At 49.0% G+C, this 25,285-nt stretch overlaps 1 protein-coding gene across 1 annotated transcript in view; it reads right to left on the bottom strand.

Annotated features, from left to right (window-relative positions):
- Nucleotides 1–36: 36 nt before the first annotated feature.
- The window catches only part of TEP1 (telomerase associated protein 1), a 43,431-nt gene continuing 18,182 nt past the window's right edge, over nt 37–25,285 (bottom strand). Inside the window, exons 16-55 of the mRNA XM_012752822.2 lie at nt 24,765–24,895; nt 24,378–24,437; nt 23,332–23,490; nt 22,500–22,676; nt 22,130–22,250; nt 21,132–21,256; nt 20,778–20,891; nt 20,561–20,678; nt 20,217–20,411; nt 19,923–20,098; nt 19,673–19,829; nt 19,368–19,547; nt 18,869–18,961; nt 18,486–18,618; nt 18,202–18,352; nt 17,842–17,975; nt 17,240–17,328; nt 16,874–16,988; nt 16,197–16,440; nt 15,887–16,010; nt 14,952–15,076; nt 14,723–14,822; nt 14,223–14,378; nt 13,865–14,077; nt 13,450–13,603; nt 13,132–13,344; nt 11,966–12,126; nt 11,637–11,750; nt 10,163–10,270; nt 9,657–9,789; nt 9,490–9,566; nt 9,252–9,384; nt 8,973–9,109; nt 8,690–8,814; nt 7,302–7,445; nt 7,042–7,138; nt 5,710–5,815; nt 5,386–5,603; nt 5,148–5,252; nt 37–4,896 (exon numbers count right to left, since the gene is read on the bottom strand). Of these exons, the coding sequence (XP_012608276.1) occupies nt 4,774–4,896; nt 5,148–5,252; nt 5,386–5,603; nt 5,710–5,815; nt 7,042–7,138; nt 7,302–7,445; nt 8,690–8,814; nt 8,973–9,109; nt 9,252–9,384; nt 9,490–9,566; nt 9,657–9,789; nt 10,163–10,270; nt 11,637–11,750; nt 11,966–12,126; nt 13,132–13,344; nt 13,450–13,603; nt 13,865–14,077; nt 14,223–14,378; nt 14,723–14,822; nt 14,952–15,076; nt 15,887–16,010; nt 16,197–16,440; nt 16,874–16,988; nt 17,240–17,328; nt 17,842–17,975; nt 18,202–18,352; nt 18,486–18,618; nt 18,869–18,961; nt 19,368–19,547; nt 19,673–19,829; nt 19,923–20,098; nt 20,217–20,411; nt 20,561–20,678; nt 20,778–20,891; nt 21,132–21,256; nt 22,130–22,250; nt 22,500–22,676; nt 23,332–23,490; nt 24,378–24,437; nt 24,765–24,895 (5,538 nt within the window). The 3' untranslated portion in view covers nt 37–4,773. The remainder of the gene's footprint in view (nt 4,897–5,147; nt 5,253–5,385; nt 5,604–5,709; nt 5,816–7,041; nt 7,139–7,301; nt 7,446–8,689; nt 8,815–8,972; nt 9,110–9,251; nt 9,385–9,489; nt 9,567–9,656; nt 9,790–10,162; nt 10,271–11,636; nt 11,751–11,965; nt 12,127–13,131; nt 13,345–13,449; nt 13,604–13,864; nt 14,078–14,222; nt 14,379–14,722; nt 14,823–14,951; nt 15,077–15,886; nt 16,011–16,196; nt 16,441–16,873; nt 16,989–17,239; nt 17,329–17,841; nt 17,976–18,201; nt 18,353–18,485; nt 18,619–18,868; nt 18,962–19,367; nt 19,548–19,672; nt 19,830–19,922; nt 20,099–20,216; nt 20,412–20,560; nt 20,679–20,777; nt 20,892–21,131; nt 21,257–22,129; nt 22,251–22,499; nt 22,677–23,331; nt 23,491–24,377; nt 24,438–24,764; nt 24,896–25,285) is intronic.

Raw genomic sequence — 25,285 nt, 5'->3', positions numbered from 1 at the left:
AAATGTTATGCTAAGCGAAAGAAGCCACACAAAAAGTCACATATTGTATGATTCCATTTATTTGAAATGTCCAGAATAGGCAAATCTGTAGAGACAGAAAGTAGATTAGTAGTTGACAGTGGCTGGAGGGAGAGGAGAGGAGAGGGGAGTCATTACTAATGGGTACCAGGTTTCTTGCTGGGGTGATGAAAATGTTCTTGAATTAGTGTTAATGGTTGCACAACTTTATGACTATACTAAAACCACCGAATTATATACTTTAAAAGGGTGAAAATGAACTATGTCTAAAAAAATACCAAGTTTCGTGATATAAGTATATATATTTCCTATATAAATATTGGACAAGGTTGCATTGAAGTATATATACTATGAAATTTGAGTATTAAAATCCAAGAGGCTCCCAAAGAGTAAAATAAATATGAGTTTACATAAAATAAATGATTGAATAAATAAATAAGAAGGTATAAAATTCCTTTCAGAAGAATTTCTATTAATAAATATTGCAGGGCTGAGGGAAATAGAAAATCATGACTAGAAAACCACAGTCATTGCTGCAGTTAAGGTCATGGATGAATGCTAAAATTAGTAAAACAGGATATTTTCATAGCCTCAAAAAACCTACCTCAAAATGTATTAATTACTGTAATGATAACATGTGATCACAAAGTCTTTTTGATGCCTCTCTCTTCTGGAGGTTTAATTCCCTTCCCCTGAGTATGGGCTGGACTTAGTGACTTGCTTCTAATAGAGTATGGAAAAGGTACAGTAAAAAATAAAATCTGGCAAATATCACATTACTCTTAAAAGTGATCAAGTAACATTAATTAACATCATCAGTAATAAGTCATGTTGATGACACGTGTTGCATCCCAATAGGATGCAACAAGAAGAACACATCATCTCCTGTATTCTCCCCTTAAATCCACAGTTTTAGTCTATTCATGAAAAAACAGCAGACAAAACCAAGTTGAGGAACATTCTACAAAACACCTGACCAGTACTATTCAAAAGCGTCAAGGTTATGGGAAGGTGGAAAACTGTCACGGTTGGAAGAGACTGAGGACACATGATGACTAAATGCAATATGGGATCCTGAACTGGATCCTGGAACAAAACAAGGACATTAGTGGGAAAACCAGGGAAATCCAAATTAATGTCTGTACTTTAGCTAATAATATTGTACAGATGTTAATTTCCTAGCTTTGATAAATGTAGCATGGTTATGTAAGGTGTTAACGTTACAGGAAGCTAGGTGAAGGGGATCTAGGAACACTGTACTGTCTTTGCAACTCTTCTGTAAATTTCAAATGATTGTTTTTTTAAAAAAGAACTAAGAGATATTCTAGTGAAAAAGCACTAACACAGGTAAGTTCTTTGGGGATATACCTGCTTATTTAGTTCCTAGTTTACCTTCCAGATACATAGTAAGATTATATTTCCCTCCCGTCTGCCTTGACATTAGGTATGGCCATGTGACTTGCTTTGCTCATAGTTATGAAATAGGAGTGGAAGCAATGTGTTTTATTTCTAGGGGGAAGATTTAAGAGCCAGCAGTTACTTGCCCCACAAAGCACAGATCTTTAAGTGTGTATGAAGTAAAAGAAAGCCTCCTCACTGACCATCACTGGGCATGTGGCATGAGTAAGAAGTAAATCTTTGCTACTTTAAGATGTTGAGATTTTGGGGTTGTTGCCATAGCATAACTTCCATATCCTAACCAATAAGGAAACATACCAATTGTCTTGGATGGAAAGATTAGGTATTTAAAAGAATAGATGCCGTGGCTCACGCCTGTAATCCTAGCACTCTGAGAGGCTGAGGTGGGTGGATCACTCAAGGTCGGGAGTTCAAAACCAGCCTGAGCAAGAGTGAGACCCCATCTCTACTAAAAATAGAAACAAATTAATTGGCCAACTAAAAACATATAGAAAAAATTGGCTGGGCATGGTGGCACATGCCTGTAGTCCCAGCTACTCAGGAGGCTGAGGCAGGAGGATTGCTTGAAGCCCAGGAGTTTGAGGTTGCTGTGAGCTGGGCTGATGCCATGGCACTCTACCTGGGCAACAAAGTGAGACTCTGTCTCAAAAAAAAAAAAAAAAAAAAAAAAAAAATTAAAATTAAAGAGTATCAGTTTCACATGTATTTTTTTTTTGAAAATGAAAAATTGAGTCTGATTTTATCTGACTGATTAAATATATACTAATAAAGAATAATGAAGTGATACTTGTACTGTTGGATAACAAAAAGAATAACCAAGTTAGCACTTATTGAACACTTGTAAGTGTTGAAACCACGTAAGTGTCAACTACTGTTCTAAACTTATTTAATCCTTACAGCACCCCCATGAAGTAGGCACCATTATTATGCCCGTTTTAGAGATGGGAAAAGGGAGGAATAAAGATTTTCACTCAAGGCAGTCTGGTTCCAAATCCATGCTTTTTGCCACTGTGTTACCCAGTATCTCTAGGGTAGTGCTTCTTAGACCTTCTACAATGAAGGACCAGTTGTTTGTTCCTTTAATTTCTAGTCTGTCATAGAACAATACTTTTGTGAAATACAATAAAATAGGAAAATGAAATTAAAAAGCACATAAAATGTAAGAGTTACTTTTCAGATTTTTGCACAATTTCTAAATGCTTACTTTTCAAGTTCTATACGTATCTCATTGTGAATCATTAACAATTTGTGAACTGGCACTAGTCCACAAACCAAATCTTGCATACCTCTGCTCTAGATTTCAAAAACAAATGTGGATATAATATATAAAAATAGATGTGTAAAAATTTGGTATATAAAACAGGTGCTTTTGTGGATGGGTAGAAGAAGATTGTTCAAATGTCCTAAAGTCTCACAGTCCAGTGGCTATAACTGTGAAACTCTTCCAGCCATTGGGAGACATTGAAATTCTCTTTAATGATAAGAATGCAAAGGATGGTTAATGTAAAACCTAAATTGATTTTCCTTTGACTTCCTTGGGTACATAATTATGTTTACCTAGAGTCTATTCTTGTCTTCACTAACAGCAATTATACTATGACTTTGCTGTTTATCTCTAAGTTGAGAAAAACAGAAAAAACCCTTCAAGTGGACCCAGCCAACCAGGCTGAATCTATTGAGCAAGTTAGCATTTATTTAACTTTCCCCATCCCCATTCCTCTAGCCTTAGCTACGGTGTTTTTGTAGAATTTACAGAGCATGAAAGACAACTAGAGCTTCCTTCTGCATTGAAAGGAGCAAAGGGCAAAAGATTGAAACAAGTGAGTTTAGGATGATGCCTTGCCATGGTTCTCTTCAGGATGTCTGGGGAGGACTATGGATCATAAATTTTAAATTACCTTAACTAAGACTTCCAGTCACAAGGTACATGTGGAAGTGGTGGTTCAGAAGGTATATTTAGAGCCCTGGTGGCATAAGGCACATAAGAAAAGATAGCAGCATTACCTATCAAGATCTATCAGCTTATGTCTTTATCCTCTGACCAGGGCTAGACCAAAGCATTGGATAGAAATAAGGTGAAGTCCCTCAGGTGATTTCTCCATGTAAAACCTGGAATCAGGGCATATAAGAGCAAAACTTAGTACCCCTTACCTCTCCAAATCCTCAAAATTCTTTTCTAGATCACAGTACAGTGGTATTTTTCTGATAGAACCCTACCAACCCAGGACAAAATCCTTATAATAGTGCTGGGTGTGGTGACTCATACCTATAATCCCAGCTACTTGGGAGGCTGAGGCAGGAGGATCACTTGAGGCCAGCAGTTGAAGGCCAGCCTGGGCAACATAGCCAGACTACCTAAAAAAAAAACTTTTTTTTTTTTTTTTTTTTATAATTTTGACTACAGAGACCCAGAGGAAAAAAAATTGTTTTTAATCCCTGTAATAGCCGTAACTTGTCTTATACAAGTCCTTGAACTCTTGGATACTAAAGACATTTCCTTCTTCCCGAATCCTTACAAAGGAAGAGCCTGAGGGAACTTTTTCTCCCATAGAATTCTAAACAAATAAGAAAGTTCTAGAACTTTTAAGAGGATCAGAATCCATGGTAAGTCCATGGATATGGTGCAATTGTTCCACCTTGCAACTAGTGTTACTCTTTGTGAATTTCCATCTAAGAGCGATACACTTTTGTGATCTCTTTCAGGAATGCCAATTATTATATTGACTCATGCTTGCAAATCAAGTGGCTGCTGCTGCCCTGTCAGAGGTTGGGAGAACCAGAAGACTCATTCCTCTTTCAGGACCTTGTTTTCTCACCTCCCATCTGGGCAGGCCCTTCTGAGAAGATGGCTGTTTCTGTGAGAGGAAGCTACTATCGTCCTAGTTTTCTCCCAGTTCCTTCTAAATGCCCTGACACATGATTGACTCATTCTTCCTTCCCTTATTCTTTCTTGGCCAAGTGAAAAGTCTTTAGCTCTCTATTCAAACAAGTGCTGGCCAACATCACTCTCATTCCTCCTCCTGTCTGGAATAGTATCCTAGGGTCTAGGGGCCAGCAAGTAACACAATTCTAAAGCCTAGTTTCAAAGACTAGCTACTAAAGACCTGGTTCACTTTCCTGGAGTTCTAGTAAGGATTAATGTTAAATTAGAAAAGAGACATTAGAATATTCATATTCTTCCTTCTTGGTCCAAATCCACATGAGAACACAGGTAAGCCTGCACTTGAGTTTTTCTGACACTTTATTTTTATAATTTTTAAGAAAGTAGCTACTGGTATCTTTGGGCTTTGCATCTCTAGCACAAGTGGTATCATCGCTCCCCAGAGTAGTGAATCTTCATTCCCAGGACAGAAAGTACACATTGCCCTGCACGTCTCCCACGGCGAGCTGCAGGGCAGAGTTAGGACCCAGCCAAGGTTCCAGGCAGCTCACTGCCCCTTCACATCGGAACAGACCCAGCTACAATTGAAACAAAAAGGGGGAGGTGAGGGTTACAAGCCTCGAGCCTCCTTAGTAACTTATTTTTCCCTCACATTAACGCCTTTTATTTAAAAACAGTCACACATTATTGCCAAGAGGGACTGAAGAAAACAGAATTTTGTTCCTTTGTCCTCTCTTACCATAAGTTTGCTCTCTTCTCATATTTCTTTGGTCCCTCTTGTGCACACACGTGCACATAAACACACACACACACACACACACACACTTACCAACTGCATATTAGGTCTCTCCCACAGTTTAACATCTCTGTCCTTTGAAGCTGTCACCAGCAACTCAGGCAGCACATGGAGGGCTGTGACAGAGCCCGAGTGAATCTCAAAGAGGAAGTAGGGGAGAGCAGTATGGTGAGTTCCTGGAGGACCCTCTTCAATTAAGAAAGCATCAAAGTCTGCTGTGTCTGACCTAGAGCCTCTTCCCCTGTATTTGTGGCCCTTCCCTCAAACTCACCTTTCTACTCTGCCGGATCTTTAGTTGTGGGTTTGGTATGTAGCTATCCGAGCTGGAATCTGATTCTGAGCATTTTGATGGGTCTGTCCCTGGAGACTGGGCTTCAGGAATTTTCACTTTTCGCTGCCAGATGTTATCTGTGGTCCATTCTCCTTCCAGACTGCACTGGGCCAGTTTCCAAAGCATCCCATCAGAGGTGGCACACAAAAATGAGGACTCTGCCATTTTAAGGACAGAATTAAAGCCAAGTCTCAGGCCTCAAAGGATCCACCACCCTCCCCTAGGCCATTTCCAGGCTCCTAGGGTCTTCCCATTACCACTCACCAGATTCAGGTTTGGCCTGAGTTATCGATATGAGGGTCCCACTAGGATTCTCTAAGATCAGATCGAAGTCCAGACTCTCTTCAAACTCTCCTGACTCTTTTTGCCTCTGTGAAAGGATAGGTAATTCTGTTTAGCCTACCCATATTACTCAACCCTGCCAGACAAAGCAATAGTTTTCTGCTCTGGGCTGGGCAGGACTTTATTTTAAAAAAAAACAAAACTAAGATACAGCAAAGTGCACAAATCTTAAATGTACACCTTGATGGATTTTACACATGCATACACCCATGCAATCACCTCCAGATCAAGATGTAGACTATTTTTATCACCCCAGAAAGCTGCTCTCCTGACCTTTCCCAGTCAATACCAGATCACCATTCCCACGGCTAACCACATTTTGACTTCTATCACCAAAATTAGTTTTGTTTATTCTTGAACTTCATTTAAGTGAAATCATATCATATGTACTCCTTTGTGTCTGGCTTCTTTTGCTGAGCATGTTATCTATGAGATATGTCTGTACTGTTCCATTCATCAGCATTCAATATCATGTTTGCTGGGTTTTTTAGGCCATGTAGCATTCCATTTATAAATATACCACAAATTATTGATCCCTTTCGTATTTATAGACATTTGGGTTATTTTAGATATGATGAATAAAGCTATGAACATTTTTTTCTTAAAAGCCAGTCAAATTTAGCAGTGGGGGGGGGGTTATATACCAACTTTAGAGACAGTAATGTAAATAAGTTCTGATAACCCACTACCATCGGACTAGCCGAACATTTTTGTACCTGTCTCTTTGAGAATATATGCACTCATTTCTCTTGGGAATGAAATCATCATGAATAGCCATTAGTAGGTAGCAGGGCAGGATTTAATAATCTTTCCAGAGACAAGGGGCTCCCAGGAACCTATATTTGAAGTGAACAGCTAGCTTTGGCATATCTAACCCAGTAAGAGTTGACTGTCTGTTAGGTAATTGCTAAGTATGATGACAGAGACAAGAGGCAGTCCTTGCCTTTACAATACTAATCTCACAGAGGCAAGACAAGAGAGACATGGAAAAAATACAATTGAGAAAACTCCTAGGTTTATGTTTTCCTATGGCTCTTTAAAATAATAGAATCCTTTTATTGTGCCAATGAAATCTTACCTGGGAACCCAATATATAATGCCCTAAAGTAGAACTGCTCCAGCTGAAGGAAGATAAGAGAATTTGGAGCCAACTGCCTCTCTTCCCCCTCTCCCCCATCATGGGCCCCAAGGATTAAAAACACTGGTCCTAGACAAATGTTTGTTTTGTTTAACACACACCCAAACAGGACTTACCAAGAAAGAAAGAACACCAGGGTTTCTGGGACGCAGGACAAATACACCATACTCCTTGTGGGTAGACATCATCACATGATGTTCTACATAGCTCTGCCTGGTTTATAAGAAAGGAAGAGGCTGAGCCCAGGACTTAAAGAAAGGAACACCTCTCTTTAAGACCCCAGTGTTTTCTTTTAAGTTAGAGTGAACCTAGGGTAACCACTAACCCACATTTCCCCTTTCTCCGGCTCAGGAGGAAACAGCAATTTGGATCTTACCAGATTACAGATGGAGCATCCCCTGGCTTCACGCGCAGTAATTCCAAATCTGCTTTGGCCAAGATGAGAGAGTGACCATCAGGGGCCAGGCCCAGACCTGTCAGCACCCCTAAGTCCTTCTGCAGGATTCGGTTCAGATGAAGACTGTAGCTCGAAAAAGTAGAAAGATCCTACTTTAGTCAACCTCTCTCAGGCACCTCAGTCCCCCATCAATTCCTCAGGAGTGAAATATAAAGCAAAATGTATCACCTTTCCTGCCAATCCTATTCCTCTTTCTGTTCTTCTTTTATTAGTATTCATCGTCACCATCCAGTTATTTGCTCAAACTAGAAATCTCTAACATTCTTGTCTTATCCTTCCCTCTCTACCTCCAGCTGATCAATAAACCCTGTGGATTCAGCCTGCAACACAGGCCCAAGTCTGTGTCTTTCCTTCTCATCTCCACTTCCCAGGTCAGGGCCCCCATTATGTATTTCCTGGGCTATGAAAACCACTATAAAAATGGTCTCCCTACCTCTAGTATCTCTCTCTCTCTCTTTTGTTTTTTAGTTAGCCAATTAATTTCTTTCTATTTTTTTTTTTTTTAGTAGAGATGGGGTCTCACTCTTGCTCAGGCTGGTTTCGAATTCCTGAACTTGAGTGATCCTCCCGCTTCGGCCTCCCCAAGAGCTAGGATTATAGGCATGAGCCACCGCAATTTTCAGCCAGTATCTCTTAATTACTATTTATCCTCCACACTGCCACCAGAGTTCCCCTTCTAAAATTCAGATCATTGTTTCACTCAAAATTCTTAGCACTGTGTCCTCTACAGCCTGGCCCCAATTTATCTTTTCAGTGCAATCCTCTCTCCTACTAGGAATCCACAATCTGGCCTATCTATACCCAGAATGCACCACACACTCTCATGCCTCCATGCCTTCTATAAACGCTCCTTCCTCTTCCTGAAACACTTCCCTTCTCTTACTGGTCCACAAAACTCCTACTCCCTCTTTAAGCCCAACCTCATATATCAACCCTTTCCTACAATTTCTCAAATTTTGAAGCCCCAGGAATGTTTATATTTGTGTGTGTGTGTCTGTCTGTGTGTGTATGTGAATACTGTTGGTAGTTTAATTAAATGCACATTCCTCTAACTGTGAACTTCCTTGATTAAAGAATAAATTTCATTTATATCTGGTTCACACTGCCTGGCCCAGAGCTTGGCATCAAGTAGGCATTTGAGAATTCATTTAAACTGACATGGCCAGAAGCAGAAAATATAATAATTTCCCACTCAATAACCAGCAACCTAATGACCTAGCTCAGAAGCAGAAGTGGAGTGATTTGAGTAAAATCCCAGGGATTGGAGACTACCGTTCCTATCACAATAACCAGCTGCCATGCTTCACCTGAAATTTCTGGGTGATGAACCCTTCTGTAGTTCCACTTGCCACTCGCTGATTTCCTCATCAGCGCTGAGAACAAAGAAGGTGCGAGCCGAGTACCAGATCAGAGCACCAATGCGGCCTGGAGCCTGGTGTAGGCAACAAGTTCAGTTTAGCATTTCTGAAGAGCCAGGATCAACCTTCTCTCTCCGCTCAGGCATATACGCAACCTCCAACCCAGGCACGTACCATTAAATACCTAGCTGGGGCAGAATTCACCTGAAGACCTGAGGTTGCCCTGACCCACCTGTGCTGTGGCCACAGCCTTAGCTTTCTGCCACAGGATTAGTTCCCCAGCTTGATTTCCAGATACTGCCACGGAACCATCTGGTGCCCAGGCCACAGCAGTGATGGCCGCAGAACTCCTCGGCTTACATGTGTCATCTGGAGAAGAAAGGAAGTGATTCATTGGGAGCTGGGCAACTGCTGAGATATAAGGAGAATATCAGGTTACCCTCGACATTCTTTGTCCCAGTAACACAAACAACCCTCTTTCATACCTTGCCTCTCTCCATGCCTCACTCACCTGCTTCCTTAGGAACCTGCCAGAGCCGTACAGAGCCATCCTCTGAGGTGGTCAGCAGGAGGCCTGAGGTTTCTGAAACAGCAGCTGCGTTGACTGGGCCACTGTGCCCCAGGAGGGTGTGTGTTTGGTACACCTAGGAGGAAGGGATAAGGATGGGCCTGTGGGGGTGGACACAGCGGAAGGTTGTCCCACATGCCTTCCCCTTCTCCCCCAACCCCGGTCCTTGCAGGGAACTCACCAAGAGTGGATGCCACAACCGTGTGGCCCCATCCAGTCCAGCAGTCGCCACCAGAAGCTCTGACCCAGCCTGTCCAGCTGAAAAGACATAGAGACTGAGTTGGGAAAAAGGAGGCCGGGGAGAAGAGAAGAGGCAGTGGGGAAGAGGAAGTGGCCAACAGTCACTACCTGCACGGGGCTCCAGGGCCGCTGCACAGTGGCTGATAGGTCCTGAGTGAGCAGGGATGCTGGTCAGCTCCACGCCCTGATGGTCCCACACTTTCAAGGTCCCATCCCGGCTCACTGACACCACGTGCTCCTCCTGCCCCCAGAGCACAGGATGAGAGCAGGCTCATACCCATAGGACACAGGAAGCAGGACTCCCTCCGCAGAGGTGTGGGCTGGGTGTCAGGGGTTTGGAAGGTGTCAAAGAGTGACGAGAACTCAGGAATAGTGGGGTTGGGGGGCTCAGGACTGCAGCCCTGCCTTGGAGTCATGATACTATGATGTTACGTTTTCATGTTCCTCTCTCTTCTCCCTTATACCAACCCTCAGCCTTAAAACCAAAATCCAGGCCCAAATGTTTCTTTCTCCATACTCTTTTTGCTTTTGCGGTTAGATACCCAGTGCATCCAGTCTCCCAAAAGCCCCTCGCCCTCCCAGAAAGCCCAGGGCGCTCTCCATTGCCTTCTCACCACGGCCGCCACGGCGCTCACAGCACTCTGATGACCCAGGAATTGACCAAGCCCCTGTCCCGACTGTGGGTCCCAGAGCCCCACAGAGCCATCACTGGAGCAGGAGATCTGCAGAGCCAGAAGTCAGAGGAGTGGGATTATCAGCATCCCTCCAGCATTTTTGTATGTTCACAATGTGGGACAGAGGGCAGTAAACCTTGCGATTAACAGCATGGGCTCTGCGAGGTTCAAATCCTAGCAACACCATTCCTTACTTTGTGATCTGGAGCAAGTATCTCCCTCTGAGCCCTAGGTTTGTCAACTATTTGATGAGGATAATGATAGTGTACCTACCGGATATTGTTGCTGTGGGGCTCAGTACATCTATATAAAGGACTTAGCATGCTGCCTGGCACACAGTGAGCATGTAGTAAATAGTAGCTCCTGTCCTTGTTATTAACATAATATCAGTCTGGCCGGGTGCGGTGGCTCACGCCTGTAATCCTAGCACTCTGGGAGGCTAAGGCAGGAGGATTGCTCAAAGTCAGGAGTTCGAAACCAGCCTGAGCAAGAGTGAGACCCCATCTCTACTATAAATAGAAAGGAATTAATTGGCCAACTAAAAATATATAGAAAAAAAAATTAGTCAGGCATGGTGGTGCATGCCTGTAGTCCCAGCTACTCAGGAGGCTGAGGCAGGAGGATCTCTTGAGCCCAGGAGTTGGAGGTTGCTGTGAGCTAGGCTGATGCCACGGCACTCTAGCCCAGGCAACAGAGTGAGACTCTGTCTAAAAAAAAAAAAAAAAAAAAAAAAAATAATCTCAGTCAACAAATCCAGATAAAGGTAAAAATTCTGCAGTGCCATGGAAAGATTTGGCTACCTAGAAGGCAGGGGTAAAATCGACTATGACAAATCTATTCAACTGATATTCACTCCTTTCTCTACTCTTTTTGAGAATGTGGGGACTCTGCATTGGGAAACTAGGCTTCACCAACCCTGTGTGCATAATTTGAGACTCATTATGTGCCTTAGGACCAAAGAAATCACAGCAATACCTTCTACCTGCAAGGCCAGGGCATCTCAAGCCATAGAGAAACAGTATTGTGCTCTTTTTTTTTATTATTATTATTTTTATTTTGGCATATTATGGGGGAGTACTGTGCTCTTGTTAAGAGCCTGGGCTTTCTTATCAGAAAGTTCACTGGCTCAACTTTATCACTGACGTGACCTTGGAAATGCTCCTTATTCTATCTGAGCTCAATTTCCTTGTCTGTGAAATAGAAATAAAAGTAGTATCTACTTTACAGGGTGTTGTAAAGATTAAGAGAGGCAATTTATGCAAAGAGCTCAGTTCAATGCCTGGCACATATTAAGTGCTCAATAAATGTTAGCTATTACTATTATTAATGGGTGCCAGAAAAAGGATGAGATGGGGAATGCTGCCTCCCCCAGGAACCCTGCCAGGCTCTGTGCCACCCCTAACTCTTCACTCACCAGTAGGTTGTCTTTGGTCCAGGCACAGCCAGTGACCCAGTCACGGTGACAGGAAGGGAAAGAGCGAATCAAAACAGGGGCTCGGGGTGTCCTCACGTCCCAGCAGAGGAGATTCTGGATGGGCCCAAAGAGAGGGAGCAGTCAGGACCATAGGAGGGAGATGGGAACACCAGGGCCATGTTAGGCAAGAAGTTTCAGGAAAGAGGGAGTATAAGGAAGCACAGGTAGACAGAGCCACAGATGTGGCAAAGCAAAAACCAGGAGGAAGCAATGAGAAATGGGAGTCTAGCAACCAGAGGGGCCCGGAGTTGCACCCTTCTGCAGCTCACCCGATCCCTGCCCCCAGTGGCCAGGCTTTCTCCACCAGGGCTGAAGCTGCAGCAGTTCACAGGGCCCTCATGTCCCCGGAGCTCAGTGCCATGGGGAAAGTCTTCGGCCTCCTGTGACAGCATCAGCGACTGCTTCAGCCACAGCCGCACCGTGAAGTCCTCTGCATTGTAAAGAGAGAGAGGAAGTCTTCCTGAAAGAGGAATCCAGACAGGCCGGGTGGGAGGCCAAAGACAAAGGCAATCCTGGGGGCTGAGGGTGACATCCGAGGGCACAACCCCAAGTGGGGGAGGGATGAGGTGGGTCACAGGCCATGGAGAGGCCCTGGACAAGGGTCAGTCATCATGTGAGTACACAGGACAGGAGCACCCGGCACTCCCAGCTCCGGCTCCACAGCTGTCTCTGTGTGTCGACTGCACTGTCCATGGTGGCTGCTCTAGATCCCTCCTCTTCTCAAGTGCCCAGTGTCCCTTCTTTTTTTTTGAGACAGAGTTTCACTCTGTTGCTTGGGCTAGAGTGCCATGGGTTAGCCTAGCTCACAGCAACCTCCAACTCCTGGGCTCAAGTGATCCTCCTGCCTCAGCCTCCCAAGTAGCTGGGACTACAGGCATGCGCCACCATGCCCAGCTAATTTTTTCTATATATATTAGTTGGCCAATTAATCTCTTTCTATTTATAGTAGAGATAGGGTCTCGCTCTTGCTCAGGCTGGTTTCGAACTCCTGACCTCGAGCAATCCGCCCCCCTCGGCCTCCCAGAGTGCTAGGATTACAGGCGTGAGCCACCATGCCCGGCCCCCAGTGTCCCTTCAACCTCACTTTCTGCGAGGACCAAGCCTCCTCCCTAAGGAGAGCCAAGGCTATTCTGCATTTTCAACTCAACCTCTCTCTCTCCTTCTAAGGGAAACCCATCCCTCACGCAGCAAATCTCTCACTGGGCAGAAACTCAAAGGTTACTGGGATGTTTAGAAAGATGGTTGGCGGGGATGACAAGAAACAGTGTAGACTGATGATGCAAGACAAATGCATTCAAAAGCACTTTGAAAGCTATAAAGCAAAATCGCACGTATGTGTATTTTCATATACACATATCCATATAAATTTAAGGAAGGTATTAGTATATTTAAAAGGAACAATAATTCAGTAACCCTGTCCACTGCCAAGCAGTACCTGAGGCAGAAGCCAAGAGTTCCTGGGAGGTGGCCAGTCCCAGGACAGGCTTCTGGTATCTGGACAGGAGCCAGAGAGACTGAAGGGAGCACTGCTTGAGCACCCAGCCCTGCAGGGACCCATCTTCTGCACCACTCACTAACACCCTGGGGCTTAGCCAGGCCAGTGCAGACACGGCCACATCCAGTGCTTGACACTGAGCCTCTTGGGGACCTAGAGAATGATAGAGAACAAGGAGGTAAGAGACCTGGAAAGGGAGTGAAAGGTAAGGGGTACCCTCCTTCCAAAGGCTCAAAAACCCATCCATTCCCCCAGTACCTGAAGAGATTTTGTAGATCCTAATGCCATCTGCTCGGTACCCAACGGCTACTTGATCACCATCTGGGCTGAGGGCCACAGAGAGGGCAGGAGAGAGAGAAAGGGAACCCAGGCACCCACGGGGCCGACCCAGAGATCCTGACCACACCTGAACCTAGGGGCAAGAAAAGGTTTTAGAGATCCCTCACCTCCACCACCTGGTCCTCCCCCAACGCCAGTACTACCCCCATTAAAGTCCTCCTTCTGTGGACTCTTCTTGTGGGAGCTGTCCCCCACACACCCACACGCCTCACCCTGTGGCTCCCACCATCCAAGCTCCTGCACAGTCTCCTCAACACAGGCCCCCACCCCCGCCCGAACCCCCCGCCTTTGCTACTCCCTCCTCTAACCCGCCGCTAGCCCTGGGTGAGCTGACCTTGCCGTCCTCTCCAGCTGTCAGTAACTGGCCCCCCTCATGCTGGAAAACCGCAGCAGTGACAAAGCCACGGTGGGCCGGGAAGGCGGCCAGTCGTGCCCCCTCTTGCCAGGCCCACAGCTCCACCATCCCGTCCAGCCGGCCCACAGCCACAACCCGCCCCGGCTCACTGAAGGCCAAGGCACGGACAGACGCTCCTGTGGCCCCGAGTTCCTACACAAGGAGGCAGAATTGGAGATGTCAGCACCTGCTCTCAGCACAAACTCAAGTTAGCCAGAACACTGACGTCTGTCATTCCCCACCTTCCGCTCCTGTCCTCCCGTGCTTCCTCCCCCAGTGCTACACAGGACCTTCTTACCTTGGTGACTTTGAGCCCGTCCACCTGGAAGAAGCTGAAGCTGCCAGCCCAGCTGCCTGTAGCTACTACCTGCCCATCTGGGTGAAAGGCAACACAGTTCAGGGACTTGGGACAGGTGTGCTGGCAGGCCAGCTGCCCACGGACTGTGTCCCACAGCTGGAGGGGAGAGAGGAAGAATTGGGGAGCTGGACACAGATGCCTAAAGTCCTCCAGGGACCACCTTGTCCAGTCCCCTGCCCTCAGCAGGGAGGGCCTCCCCTGGCCAAGCAGTCAGCAGCTCCTGCCATGTTGAGAGAACAACCTCACGGGGCTGACTCACAGTTTAGGGCCACTTTTTCCACTACAATCACCTCTGGGGTTGGGGGGAACCTATGGCCTTGGAGCCACATGGATCCCTGAGTGTGGTCTTTTTTATATATATATACTAAACACCTTGTTTAAGAGTGTGGTCTTTTGACTGTAACCAAATTTTACAGAACAAATCCTTTTAATAGTCTCACCTTTAGGCATCCTCCCAGGCACACAGTGGCTAGCAGCCGGTGGTCTGGGCTGAGGCAGCAGCCAGTGATTTGGTACTGGTGAGCCCTGGTCTGGAGCACCCTAAACCAGGAAGATGACGTCAGGCTGTAGGGTCCCTGGCCACAGGCTCCCTCCTCTTTCCCTTTCTCCTGGGGCTTTCAAGAAACGAGGACAGCCCCCACTCTAAGATGTGGGGGAGGGACCCCTTACCGACAGCCATGCTGCAGGTCCCAGAGCTCTAGGAGCCCGTCAAAGGCAGTAAGAAAGAGTGCGTTGTCTGAGAGGAATGAACAGGCCGAGATTCCATCACAGCCACTCACCAGAGACTTCTCCTCCTGTAAAAGCAAGTGGGGAAGCACGGCCCAGGCTACTCCTTTGTCCCTCCATGTTCCACCCTCCCAGGCTCCAACCAAAAAGGAGGCCAAGGCAAAAGGGCATTGAGCCCTTGGCTCTCTGCATTCTCAGCCTGGCACAGGTTCAAGTGGGGCCTCCTGACCCAAGCCATATCTTCTACCTCACCCCAAACCCCACACCTATTCCCCAAGTCACTGAAGATTTTGATGGGTCTACTAAAATGGATGCACACATATGGGATAGGAGATGGTATGGGTGGGAAGGGGAGAGAGAGAGGCTGTGGCTCTAGGACTCACCTCTCAAGCCTCATCTACTGTTACCCTTCCATCAGCACCTCTGCTGCAATACTTCCCAGCAATTCACAGGGAGCATTCCCCCATGTGTCTCTGGTCAGGCTCCTTGCTCAACCCAGAATGCCTGCCCTTCTCCATCCCATGTCCCCTCATAACTACACAGCTCACTCAGCTCTTAACTATGTCACATGACTATGTTTTGGTTCTTTTTTTACCTTGCATGTCTTATCTCCCAACAAAATTAACTGCTCGGTGGGCGATGACAATGCCCTAAGCCCTGTTCTTTGCAGTGCTCAGCACGGTGCCTTAAACAGAAAGTGTGCAGCAAACATCTGCTGTGTGACTGATTTTTTGACCGCACCCTTTGATCTGATGTGAGGCGAGCAAAGTTGCTGAGCCACTCAGGGCAATAACAGGTGGGTTTGGGCTGTACAGGGCTCCAGGGCAGTCTGTAAGGATTATCTGAAGGTAAATCCTGCCCCACCTTGATTCTCATACCTGCCAAGTTCTTAGATCCAACAGGTAAACTGTCCCATTGGCAGTGCCCACAGCTGCTCTTTGCCCATTGCGGGAGAAGGCCACGGCGGTGGGGAGTGAGGAAATTGCCCGAGACAGGCTGGAGCTAGAGAAAGAGTACGAAGAAAGTGAGGAAATTAGGGGAAGAAAGCAAATGAGAGTCCATTTCTGTATTTCTATGCCAGAATCCCCTCTCCAAGGTGACTCCGGTCTGTCCTTATTCTCTAGTTTCAGACAGGGCTACAGCTTGCTCTCTGGTGGGTTTATCAGGGTTTGGGGTCCAGGGTCTTACCTTTGCTGATCCCCCATGGTCTGGGGTTTATTAAGCCATCGTAGCATGCGCTGGAGGTGCCACCGCCGGGAAAGCAGGGGGGCCTGGCAGCAGAGAGGAGAGTCCAGGGGCTGGTTGGCTGCCTGCTGAAGCAGGAGGAGGGGGTACTGGCTGAGGATCGAAGCCTGCTGCCTCAGAAAGGTACGAAACACAGCAACGTCAGCCCCAGGGAGCTCTTGTTCTTTCTCTTTGGGTACTAAAGAAGCTATAAAAGAGAGGCAGAGTGTCACTGCAGAGCGGGCCTGGACCCCACTAACCCTGGCACCAAACAAAATCATACAGTGCATCTAAAATAGTTTAAGTCTCAAAGTGTGGCCCTCTGGCCCCATATCAGGAACACCTGCTAAAAGTACAAAGCTTTGGGCCCCACTCCAGACCTAGGGAACCAGAATCTGGGGACTCAAGGACCTGCAATAGGACCAAATTTCCCAGATAATTTTATGCTTACTAAATAAAGTTTGAGACCCTCTGGTTGAGGAGATCTAGGCAAAAGGTCTCCTGAGAATCACTTGCTCACCCTCTTAGCATGTTCAACTTGACGTGGAAAATTGACTGTTTTTTGCGATTACACCGCCCCCCATGAGCCCACCCTGGAGTCCCGCATCTCAGAGAAGAAACCACCCAGTGACTCATCTCACCATAGAGGGCATGGGCCTCCAACAGCCGAGAGACCAGACCCAATTCCAGGTGTGCGGCCACCACGTGGAGATTGGTGAGGAACTTCGCAAGAAGGCCATAGTTCCCACTCTGGAGCTGGGAAGGTCAGATTGGGTTCGTTAAGGATGTGAAGAGGCTGGTGAGGAGGGTACTCTGCCTGTGCAGCCAGGACGTGGACCCAGGGCACAAAGGACCTCAAGAAGGAGGGCAGGAAAACAGAAGGGAGAGAGGGAGAGGGAGTTTGGAAGGAGGGTAATGGCAGTGGGGGGATGGGAAAGGGGAGAGGAGTCTCAGAATAGCCAAAGCAATTGCTTGGGAAAAGGTGTCCATGGGGTCTAGGTACGAACCAAGTGGTGAGGCAGGTCTCCCAGAGCCTCAGGAGGGCAACTTCGGAAGGTGCCTGAGGCATCAGGGTCACATGTCTTCCAGAGCCGAGCTGTAAGAACAGACATTAAGAAGGGCTCAGGGCAGGGCGAGGTGGCTCATGCCTGTAATCCTAGCATTCTGGGAGGCCGAAGCCGGGCATGGTGGAGCATGCCTGTAGTCCCAGCTACTCGGGAGGCTGAGGCAGGAGGATTGCTTGAGCCCAGGAGTTTGAGGTTGCAGTGAGCTAGGCTGACGCCATGGCACTCACTCTAGCCTGGGCAACAAAGTGAGAACTCTGTCAAAAAAATAAAAAAGAAAGAAAGACAAGAAAGACAGACAGACAGACAGAAAGACAGAAAGAAAGAAAGACAGAAAGAAAGAAAGAAAGAAAGGAAGAGAAAGAAAAGAAAGAAGGGCTCAACCTAGCAGCATCCTCAAGATCCTATCACTGAAGCCACGGGAAGAGTCACCACACACTAGGGTGGCAGGAGACAGCCAGCAGATGGGGAGCCGCAGTGGGGGCTCCTGGCCTCCAGGCCCAGCCCCCACACTCAGTGCCCAGGCTGACGTGGGCTGCAGTCACCTGCGATGAGGATGTGTGCCGTGTCCTCCAACCCCGGCCTCTTCCCATAGCGACGTTTAGCTACTGTTCTCAGAGCCCCATCAGGAAGGCAGAGCCGGGTACCAGGACGCTCCAGAGGACCCTCCCCTAGCAAACTGTCCTCATGTGAGGAAGGGAGAGGAGAGAGGGCAGAGAGGGAGGGAGCCTGTTAATGAGCATCCTGATCAGCGGTGGGCTCCCATTCCCACCTCCAGTAGTGATAACCAGAGCAGCAGCCCATTTGGGGTCTGGAAGGCAGGTGTTGGTGCTATACATGGGGCCCTGACTCAAAGATGGGAAGGCACAGTGAGGTTGGTGGGAGCTCAGCTGGGGGCATCGTACCTGCGCAGACTCTGGACGAGGTAGGCAAACGGGCCCATGGGGTAGGGGTCTCCACTGTTACCAGCAGCCACTGCTTCTTCCCAGACCTTAGTCCCCCTGGGCAGTGTCCGCCATGCACTCAGCACTCCATGCAGCTGGTCCACAGTCAGACCTGAAAGCCAAGCTCTCTGAGGCCCTCACCTAACCACACAGTTCACCCTCCCCACAGCCCCTAGTCCCTCTTTGCACTGCCTGCTGAGACCCCAGTGGAACCACAGTCATCCCAACCCAGCCCAACCACTGACCACTGCGTGTGACCTCAAGAGCGGCCAGGGCCTGGGGAAGGACATCGGGCCCGTGCTCTTGCTCCAGGGTGCTCAGGATGTGCTGCAGCAGCAGGGGCACCGTGGCAGGCAGGGTCCGGAGTCTCTCAGACACCTTGGAGGGGACGGGGCTTCAGTCAGCGGTGGGAGAAGCAGCTTTGGTTGCAGGGTAGGAAGGGGCAGCAGGAAGCACAGTGGCAAGGAGTGAGGAAGTGAAGAGCAGGGCTGGGAGAGAAGTGGGAGCGGGTGAGGTGGGGCTGGGGAAGGGGTGATTGCAAGATGGTGAGGACGAGGGATGGGGATGAGAGAAAGAAGCTGAACGAATGGGCAGTGGATTAGGACTTGGAAGATGAGGAGCAACAGACCTGCTCGTACAGCGTGAAGAGCCGCAGGTGGTCGGTGACCAGGCGCAGGTAGAGCGGCAGGCCGGAGCCCCGCTTCACCAGCAGCAGCCGCATCTGACAAGACCCGGAGGACTCGTGTGGGCGCCAGGGAGCCTGCCCACAGCCGGCCCTGCCCGAGCACCAGGCCCACCGCGAGGCAGCACTTCAGGACACAACCCTCCCTCCCCTACACTGCTCTGCCCAGCCGGCTCCTGCCGGAGAACCCCCGTGGCCCAGCCGACCCCACTGACAGCCACCACTTCACTCGGCCCCTCGCCCCAACAGGCCCCAACAGGGCCATTCACCAGGGGGAAAGGCGGGGTAATATTATCAGGAATCACCGTTATCTTATTAACAACTTCCCCTGGCACAGAGTTCCTGAGGAAACACAGGAGCAGGTCTGTGCGAGGCAGCGGGCAGCCTCAGCACCCCAGCTCCCAACCTCGCCCCACGCACCGGCCGGCCCTGGCCGAGATCCAACCTGGTTGTTAAAAGGAGTCTCCTCCAGCCGCTTCCCGTACAGACCCAGCTCCTCTCTCACCAGCTGGGCCCGCGCAGATGGCTCCAGAGGTCCCAGGGCCACCACCTGGGCGCCCTGGCTCTGCTCAAGGGTCTCTCCCAGGCCGGCATCACTAGACACGCTCAGCACCAGGTGTACCCACTGTGATATTTGGGCAAAGGGCAAGAAGGTAGAAAGAAAACCATTAGAGCGGCCCCTGTCTTCCCGGCCATATTCCCTCCTTCTCCTCAACCTGCCTCCCACACCCACCTCCTTCTCACACTCACCCGGGGAATGTTCTTTGGGATCCAGTCTGAGATCAGCTGCCCATTCTGGTCCACCAACCTGTCGGCCCCATCGACGATCAGGACCAGGGTCTGGCCAGGCTGCAGGCCCTGTGCAGACTTGGGCAGCAGCCTCTGCTGCAGCTCCCACACCAGGCCTCTGCACGTGGAGGAGTCAGGGTCAGTGGGAGAGAGAGACGCAGGGGCGGTACCTTGGGGCTCCAGCAAGGCCGGGCTACTTGGGGGTACACACCGGTAGGTGTTGGGGAGGGCGCTCGGCTCTTTCAGTTGGCGATGCAGGTAGGTGCAGAGGCGTCTGAGCAAGGTGAGGGCAAGACCCTGGTCAGGGCGGGCCCCTGAAAAGTGGAAGAAGACTGAGGGGGCCACCTTGGCCCCATCAGGAGCCTGCAGGGCTGACACAAGGGACGCCTACAAGGGGAAGGAGCAGAAAACATGGTCACATTTTACATGCACAAGCTCCCTGTGGCCCCCTCCTTAGCCCACACAGCCCTCCTGCCCTCCCACCCAAGCCCCTGAGACTCTGTACCAGGAAAGCTGTCTTGCCCTGTCCCGACTGCCCAGTCACTAGGCTCAGCCTCCCGTGGTGCAGCATCAGCCTCTGTACTGTGCCCTGAAGAAGGCGTGGTCGGGCAGGACTCGGCGGCTTCTGTAGCTGCTGGAACGTGGCTTGGACCAAGTCATCATCTGGGAGGGACATGGGCTGCTCCAGCTGGGCCCCGGGCTGAGGGCACACGGGACAGTGACTATTCGTGTTGCCATGCTCCTCGGGACCCCCAGGCCTAAAACTCACAGAGCCTCCACTAAGTTACTTCCTACCCAGGACACCCAGACCACCCTACCCCCTCTCCTCCCCTCGGCACTCCTGCTGACCTGTAGGTAAAGCTTCTGGATCACATCCCACACATCCTGAAGAACCAGCTGTCCAAACTCCTCCAGCCCCCCAACATAGGGCCGGCCAGCTGCTACACCCCCCCACTCACAGGGGTATCTGTGGGCAAAGCAAGCACAACCAGAGTCAGAGCAGGCCTGACCACAGGCCACATCTCTCAGTACAGGTGCCCTCTACAGCCACCCCCTGCCAGCTCACCTGCGGCAGGTAATCCCTTTCTGTCTGCTCAGGTAGCTCTTCAGTTCTGAGACCCGATGTGCAGCCTCTTCAGACTCAGAAACAAAGTCAGATTTCCAGGCATCTGGCACAGAGCTGAACACCAAGACCCCAAAAGGGGGGCTAGACCCAGACCCCAGCCTCTCTCCACCAACCCTCAGACATGGCCGTGGGCACTGGGAGTGATCTCCTGACTTCAGCTGCAAGGCTGATTTGGGGCTCAGTCCTATTTCTTATGGTGCTCCCCTCCTACACTCTCAATGCTAGGAAGAGAAGACTGAGCCTGCCTGGCTCTTCGGGAGAGGGAAACTTGACTCCAGTGGCCATACAAAGTACCTGAGGAAGCTGGAATCCCGGAAGTAGATGAGACCTGGGGCAGAGGGCTGCAGGCGTTGGTCCCGATTCAGGAACTGCATCACCTCCATCTCTGTCACAGAGCGTCCTGAAGGGTACTGCTGGGCCTGCGGTGAGGGCAGAGACTGGAGGGTTCAGTCCTAGGTCACACTGACCCTGCCCTCCAGACCCGAGGGGCCCCAGGGCTCCTTCATCTCAGCTGTGTTCCTCCCTCCCTTGCTCCCTCCAGATACAAGCAATAAAATATAGCTAATAGCTAACTTTTTTTTTTGAGACAGAGTCTCACTCTGTCATCCCAGCTACAGTACAGTGGCATCATCACAGCTAACTGCAATCTCAAACTCCTGGGCTCAGGCAATCCTCCTGCCTCAGCCTCCCTAGTAGCTGGGACTATAGGCACACTCCAGGACGCCCAGCTAATTTTTCTATTTCTACTAAAGACTGGGTCTCATTCTTGCTCAGGCCAGTCTTGAACTCCTGACCTCAAGCAGTCCTTTCACCTCGGCCTCCCAGTGTGCTAGGATTACAGGCGTGAGCCACCGCACCCAGCCAATAGTTAACATTTATTGAATGCCTGTCATGTACTAAGCATTCTTTTACAGATTTTTAATTCTCATAATATCCCTACAGTATAGATGTCATTGCTTCCCTTTAATATGAGGGGAAATTGAGGCTAAGTTAGATTAAACTGCTTCCCACAAAGACATATAACCTGTAGAAAACAGAAGAGAGAGGAGAACCCAGATCTGTTTGATGGCAACACCTACACAGACCTACCTGCTAACCCCAGAGGGACACCTCGGAGGAATTTCCCCACCTAGGACTTGGCCACATGCTGTATCTTCTGCCTGTGTTTCACTTCAGGTCTCAAGGACCTGCCTATACATAGTCCTAGGGTTCCTGACAAACTGTGGCTTCTCCTCACCCCTGCCCCGATTTTTGTTTCCTCCCGTGCCCTCCTCCAACCCCGTCTGCCTTACCCAGTGGAAGTGCGGGTGGTCAGGGAGGTTGTAGCTGGGGGGCACGTAGCCGTACCGGGAACCCAGAATCCCCACAAACAGCTGTGCGTTCTCCACCTCCCCGAGGCACACTTCCAGCTGTCTGCAGGCATGGTCAGGGACACACGGGAGTCACTGGGGGCATGGTGTCAGGAGATACAGGCACAAACGGGGAGACAGGGCCCCAGCTCACAGCTGAGCGAAGTGAAGGCAGACTGTCTTGTCAGCACCCATAGGGCAACTCCCTGCCCCCGCCCTCACCCATTCTTGCAGCCCCAGCCCTGCCCACCTCAGTTCCAGCGCGCAAGCCCCTGGTCCCTGACCCAGCCCCTCTTCTCTGTGGCCCCCACACCTGTTCCTACGAGTCTCCTCCTCCGTGACGCCCCAGCGCAGGTCGATGCCGTGGAGGCTGATGCGGTGCAGGGCCGCCCGCGCCTGAAGTGCGGGCAGCACAGATCTCAGCAGCAGGTCCCGCTCCCCGTGCATGTCCCGGAAGGTGGACGAAATGAAAAGCCGGATGCTGCGCCACCTGGAGAGAAGCAGAGGGCTGGGCTCAGTCTGGGGATCAGCCCCACGACCCAATCCATGGTCACTGCTGTGGTCACCCTTCAGCACTGAGAATGAACCAGGTACGACAGACGGCAGAGGGGTGTCCAGCAGGTCTCCAGGGAATAACCTGCTCGTAGTCTCTCAACTGCAGGGCCCCAGAATTTAAACCCCACTTGCTATTTCTCATGCACCCTTCTTTCAGCTAATCATTATTATTAACTTACTATTTGTTCATGACAGCACTGTGAGGTACGCATTACCATTATCTCCATTTTACCAATCAAGAAACTATAGCCCTAAGAAATTAAGCAACTAGCCCAAGAATCAACATTATTTGGGAAAGCCAAGATGAAAAAGCCAGAACCTGTGCTCCTAAGCCCTCTGCCTAAGCTCTGGCTATATGGCCAAAATGTTTGCTACCCTGCCTGCTTTCTATCCTCCTTTCCCTAGTAAAGAAAGGAACTTGTTCAAGATCTGACAACTTCCTTTGCTAGAGAAACCCCTGCCTGGGAAAGAGGAAGCATGCCTTAGTGAAGAGAACAAGCAGCATCTCAACAGAATTTCAGTTCTAGAGCTTTGACAGGTTTTGACCGCAGCCCCTCCCAATGCATAAAGGAATAGAAACACAGGCTGACCCTTGCTGGGAAATAGGAGCCAAGGGGCTTGGAGTATCCTCTTCTAGTGGCCGGAGAGACTGGACCCCTGTCTTTCCTGGTGGTGGTGGAATCTTGAATAGCTTGTCCATTTGGTCCACATGTTCCAGGAGACGGGAGGCCCCACGCTCTGCAATGAACCTGACATAAATAGCAGCAAAATAAATGATAGTAGAACACCAAAGTCAGAATCATGAAGGTCTTCCAAGAGGGGCAGGGGCACAAAGATATGGCCAGGCTAGGTCACCAGTTACCTGGAGCTCCTTGAGAAGATTACCAGAAGCAGACTTCAAATAAACAAGGCTGCAGAACCACAGGAATAAGGGGAAAGAGAAGCAGCCCAGCCCTAGCCTTTCCTGCTGTGCGTGGTAGTCACAAGCTTGGGCCACGGGCAGTTGGGCGAGACTAAGGTGTAAAGACAAAAGCCATCCTAGTCTGGGACCAATCAGCTCTCTACCAGCCATGAAAGTGCCCTGGAGAAGGAGAAAAGTGCACAGGGCTTCCTAATAGGAGTTGAGCAAAACAGGTGACATCCAAAGGAAAAGGCACGAGGGAAAACAAGTAAATGAGAAGGCTAAGGGTGGAGAGAGAGACAAAGTAAAAAGATTTCTGTAATTCAGCATAAACATATGGGATTTTCTCTGGATCAAGAATTGAAAAAAAGCCACATGATGTGACCAACTCTTGAGCTGTTCCCTTAAAAGCAAACAGTGCAATCTCCCATGTCCCTTTTCTTCTTTCTTACTGGATAGAATACAAACTTGGCTGGATACAAAGATAGCTGGAGTTGCAGCAGCCATCTGGAACCATGAGATAGAAGCTGAGCATTTGAGGATGATGGCGTGATGAGACAGAAAGTGCCTGAGGCCCTGTGGCACTGTGTTGCTGCTATGCCTGGACAGCTGTAAAAGAGGAATAAACTTCTATCTTGCTTAAAAAAAGAAGTGAACGAAGTAGAGGCCATAGATAATCTCTTAAAGATATTCAAACAAAGCCCTCAACCCCTTCAGTGTCCATCTTGTACTCACTTCAGTATCCCGTCAGTACAGCCCAATAGTGTCACATCACTGGGATTTGAATCTGGTGATCTGGCAACGGGAAGAAGCAGTCACTAACCACCAGAAACAATGCCTGGAATACAGAGTCGCTGCCCTCTAACACCCTAAGATGGACAAACCCACCTCTGCACCTTTAATAGGGTTATGTGCTAGGCTAGGGCTGGGGTAGACCCTCACAAAGGGACATAGAGCTAGGCTGAAGACTTCAGAGAAGCTTCCAGCATCTGAAGTGCAGCAGACATAAGAAGGCAGAGTTGGGGAAGTGCCTGGCTAATGGGAGTGTCCCATTTGGCAGGGGTAGAGAGGGAACATGGATCACTTACTCTGACAGTGGGCAGGGAGTGTAAGCATCCTTACATGTATAATTCCTTTCTTAGGAGGACACCAACGAAGAGGCACTTGGAATTCACATGCTGCCAGAAAATTTGTTTTGCCGCATCTATCATTTTCTCATCCATTCTTTCGCCAAAGAGGATGACCCTGTCCACCTGTAAGATGAAAGAGGAGGTGCAGAGACCAAGAACAAAAAGATAGGAGAGATGCTAAAGAGCTCAGGACATCAACAGATGAGATCTCTGAGGACTGGGGGATTAAGAGAACTCTGAGAGGAGTAGGAAACTGCCTCTTCTGGGAACACTTAAAATGCAGGAAGCCACTACACCCTGACAGGGTGAGGGCGGCAAATCAAAGTCGAGGTTGGGGTTGGGGCAGTGGTGTGCTGTAGGTGGCTCATTCAGGCACACGAGAGCTCATTGTTAAGTTCTTAGGAATTCTGTGAGCAGTTATTAAACATGGCCATGAAATTACATGAACTTAAAATTAAATAAGTTATATATTTAAAAAGGTAATAAATACAACTCATCACTTCCCCTAATTAT

This window comes from Microcebus murinus, chromosome 6 (assembly GCF_040939455.1).
Source record: "Microcebus murinus isolate Inina chromosome 6, M.murinus_Inina_mat1.0, whole genome shotgun sequence".
Classification (NCBI taxonomy): domain Eukaryota; kingdom Metazoa; phylum Chordata; class Mammalia; order Primates; family Cheirogaleidae; genus Microcebus; species Microcebus murinus.
The sequence above is the reverse complement of the archived record's forward strand: the minus strand, read 5'-3'. Positions and strand labels throughout refer to the sequence as shown.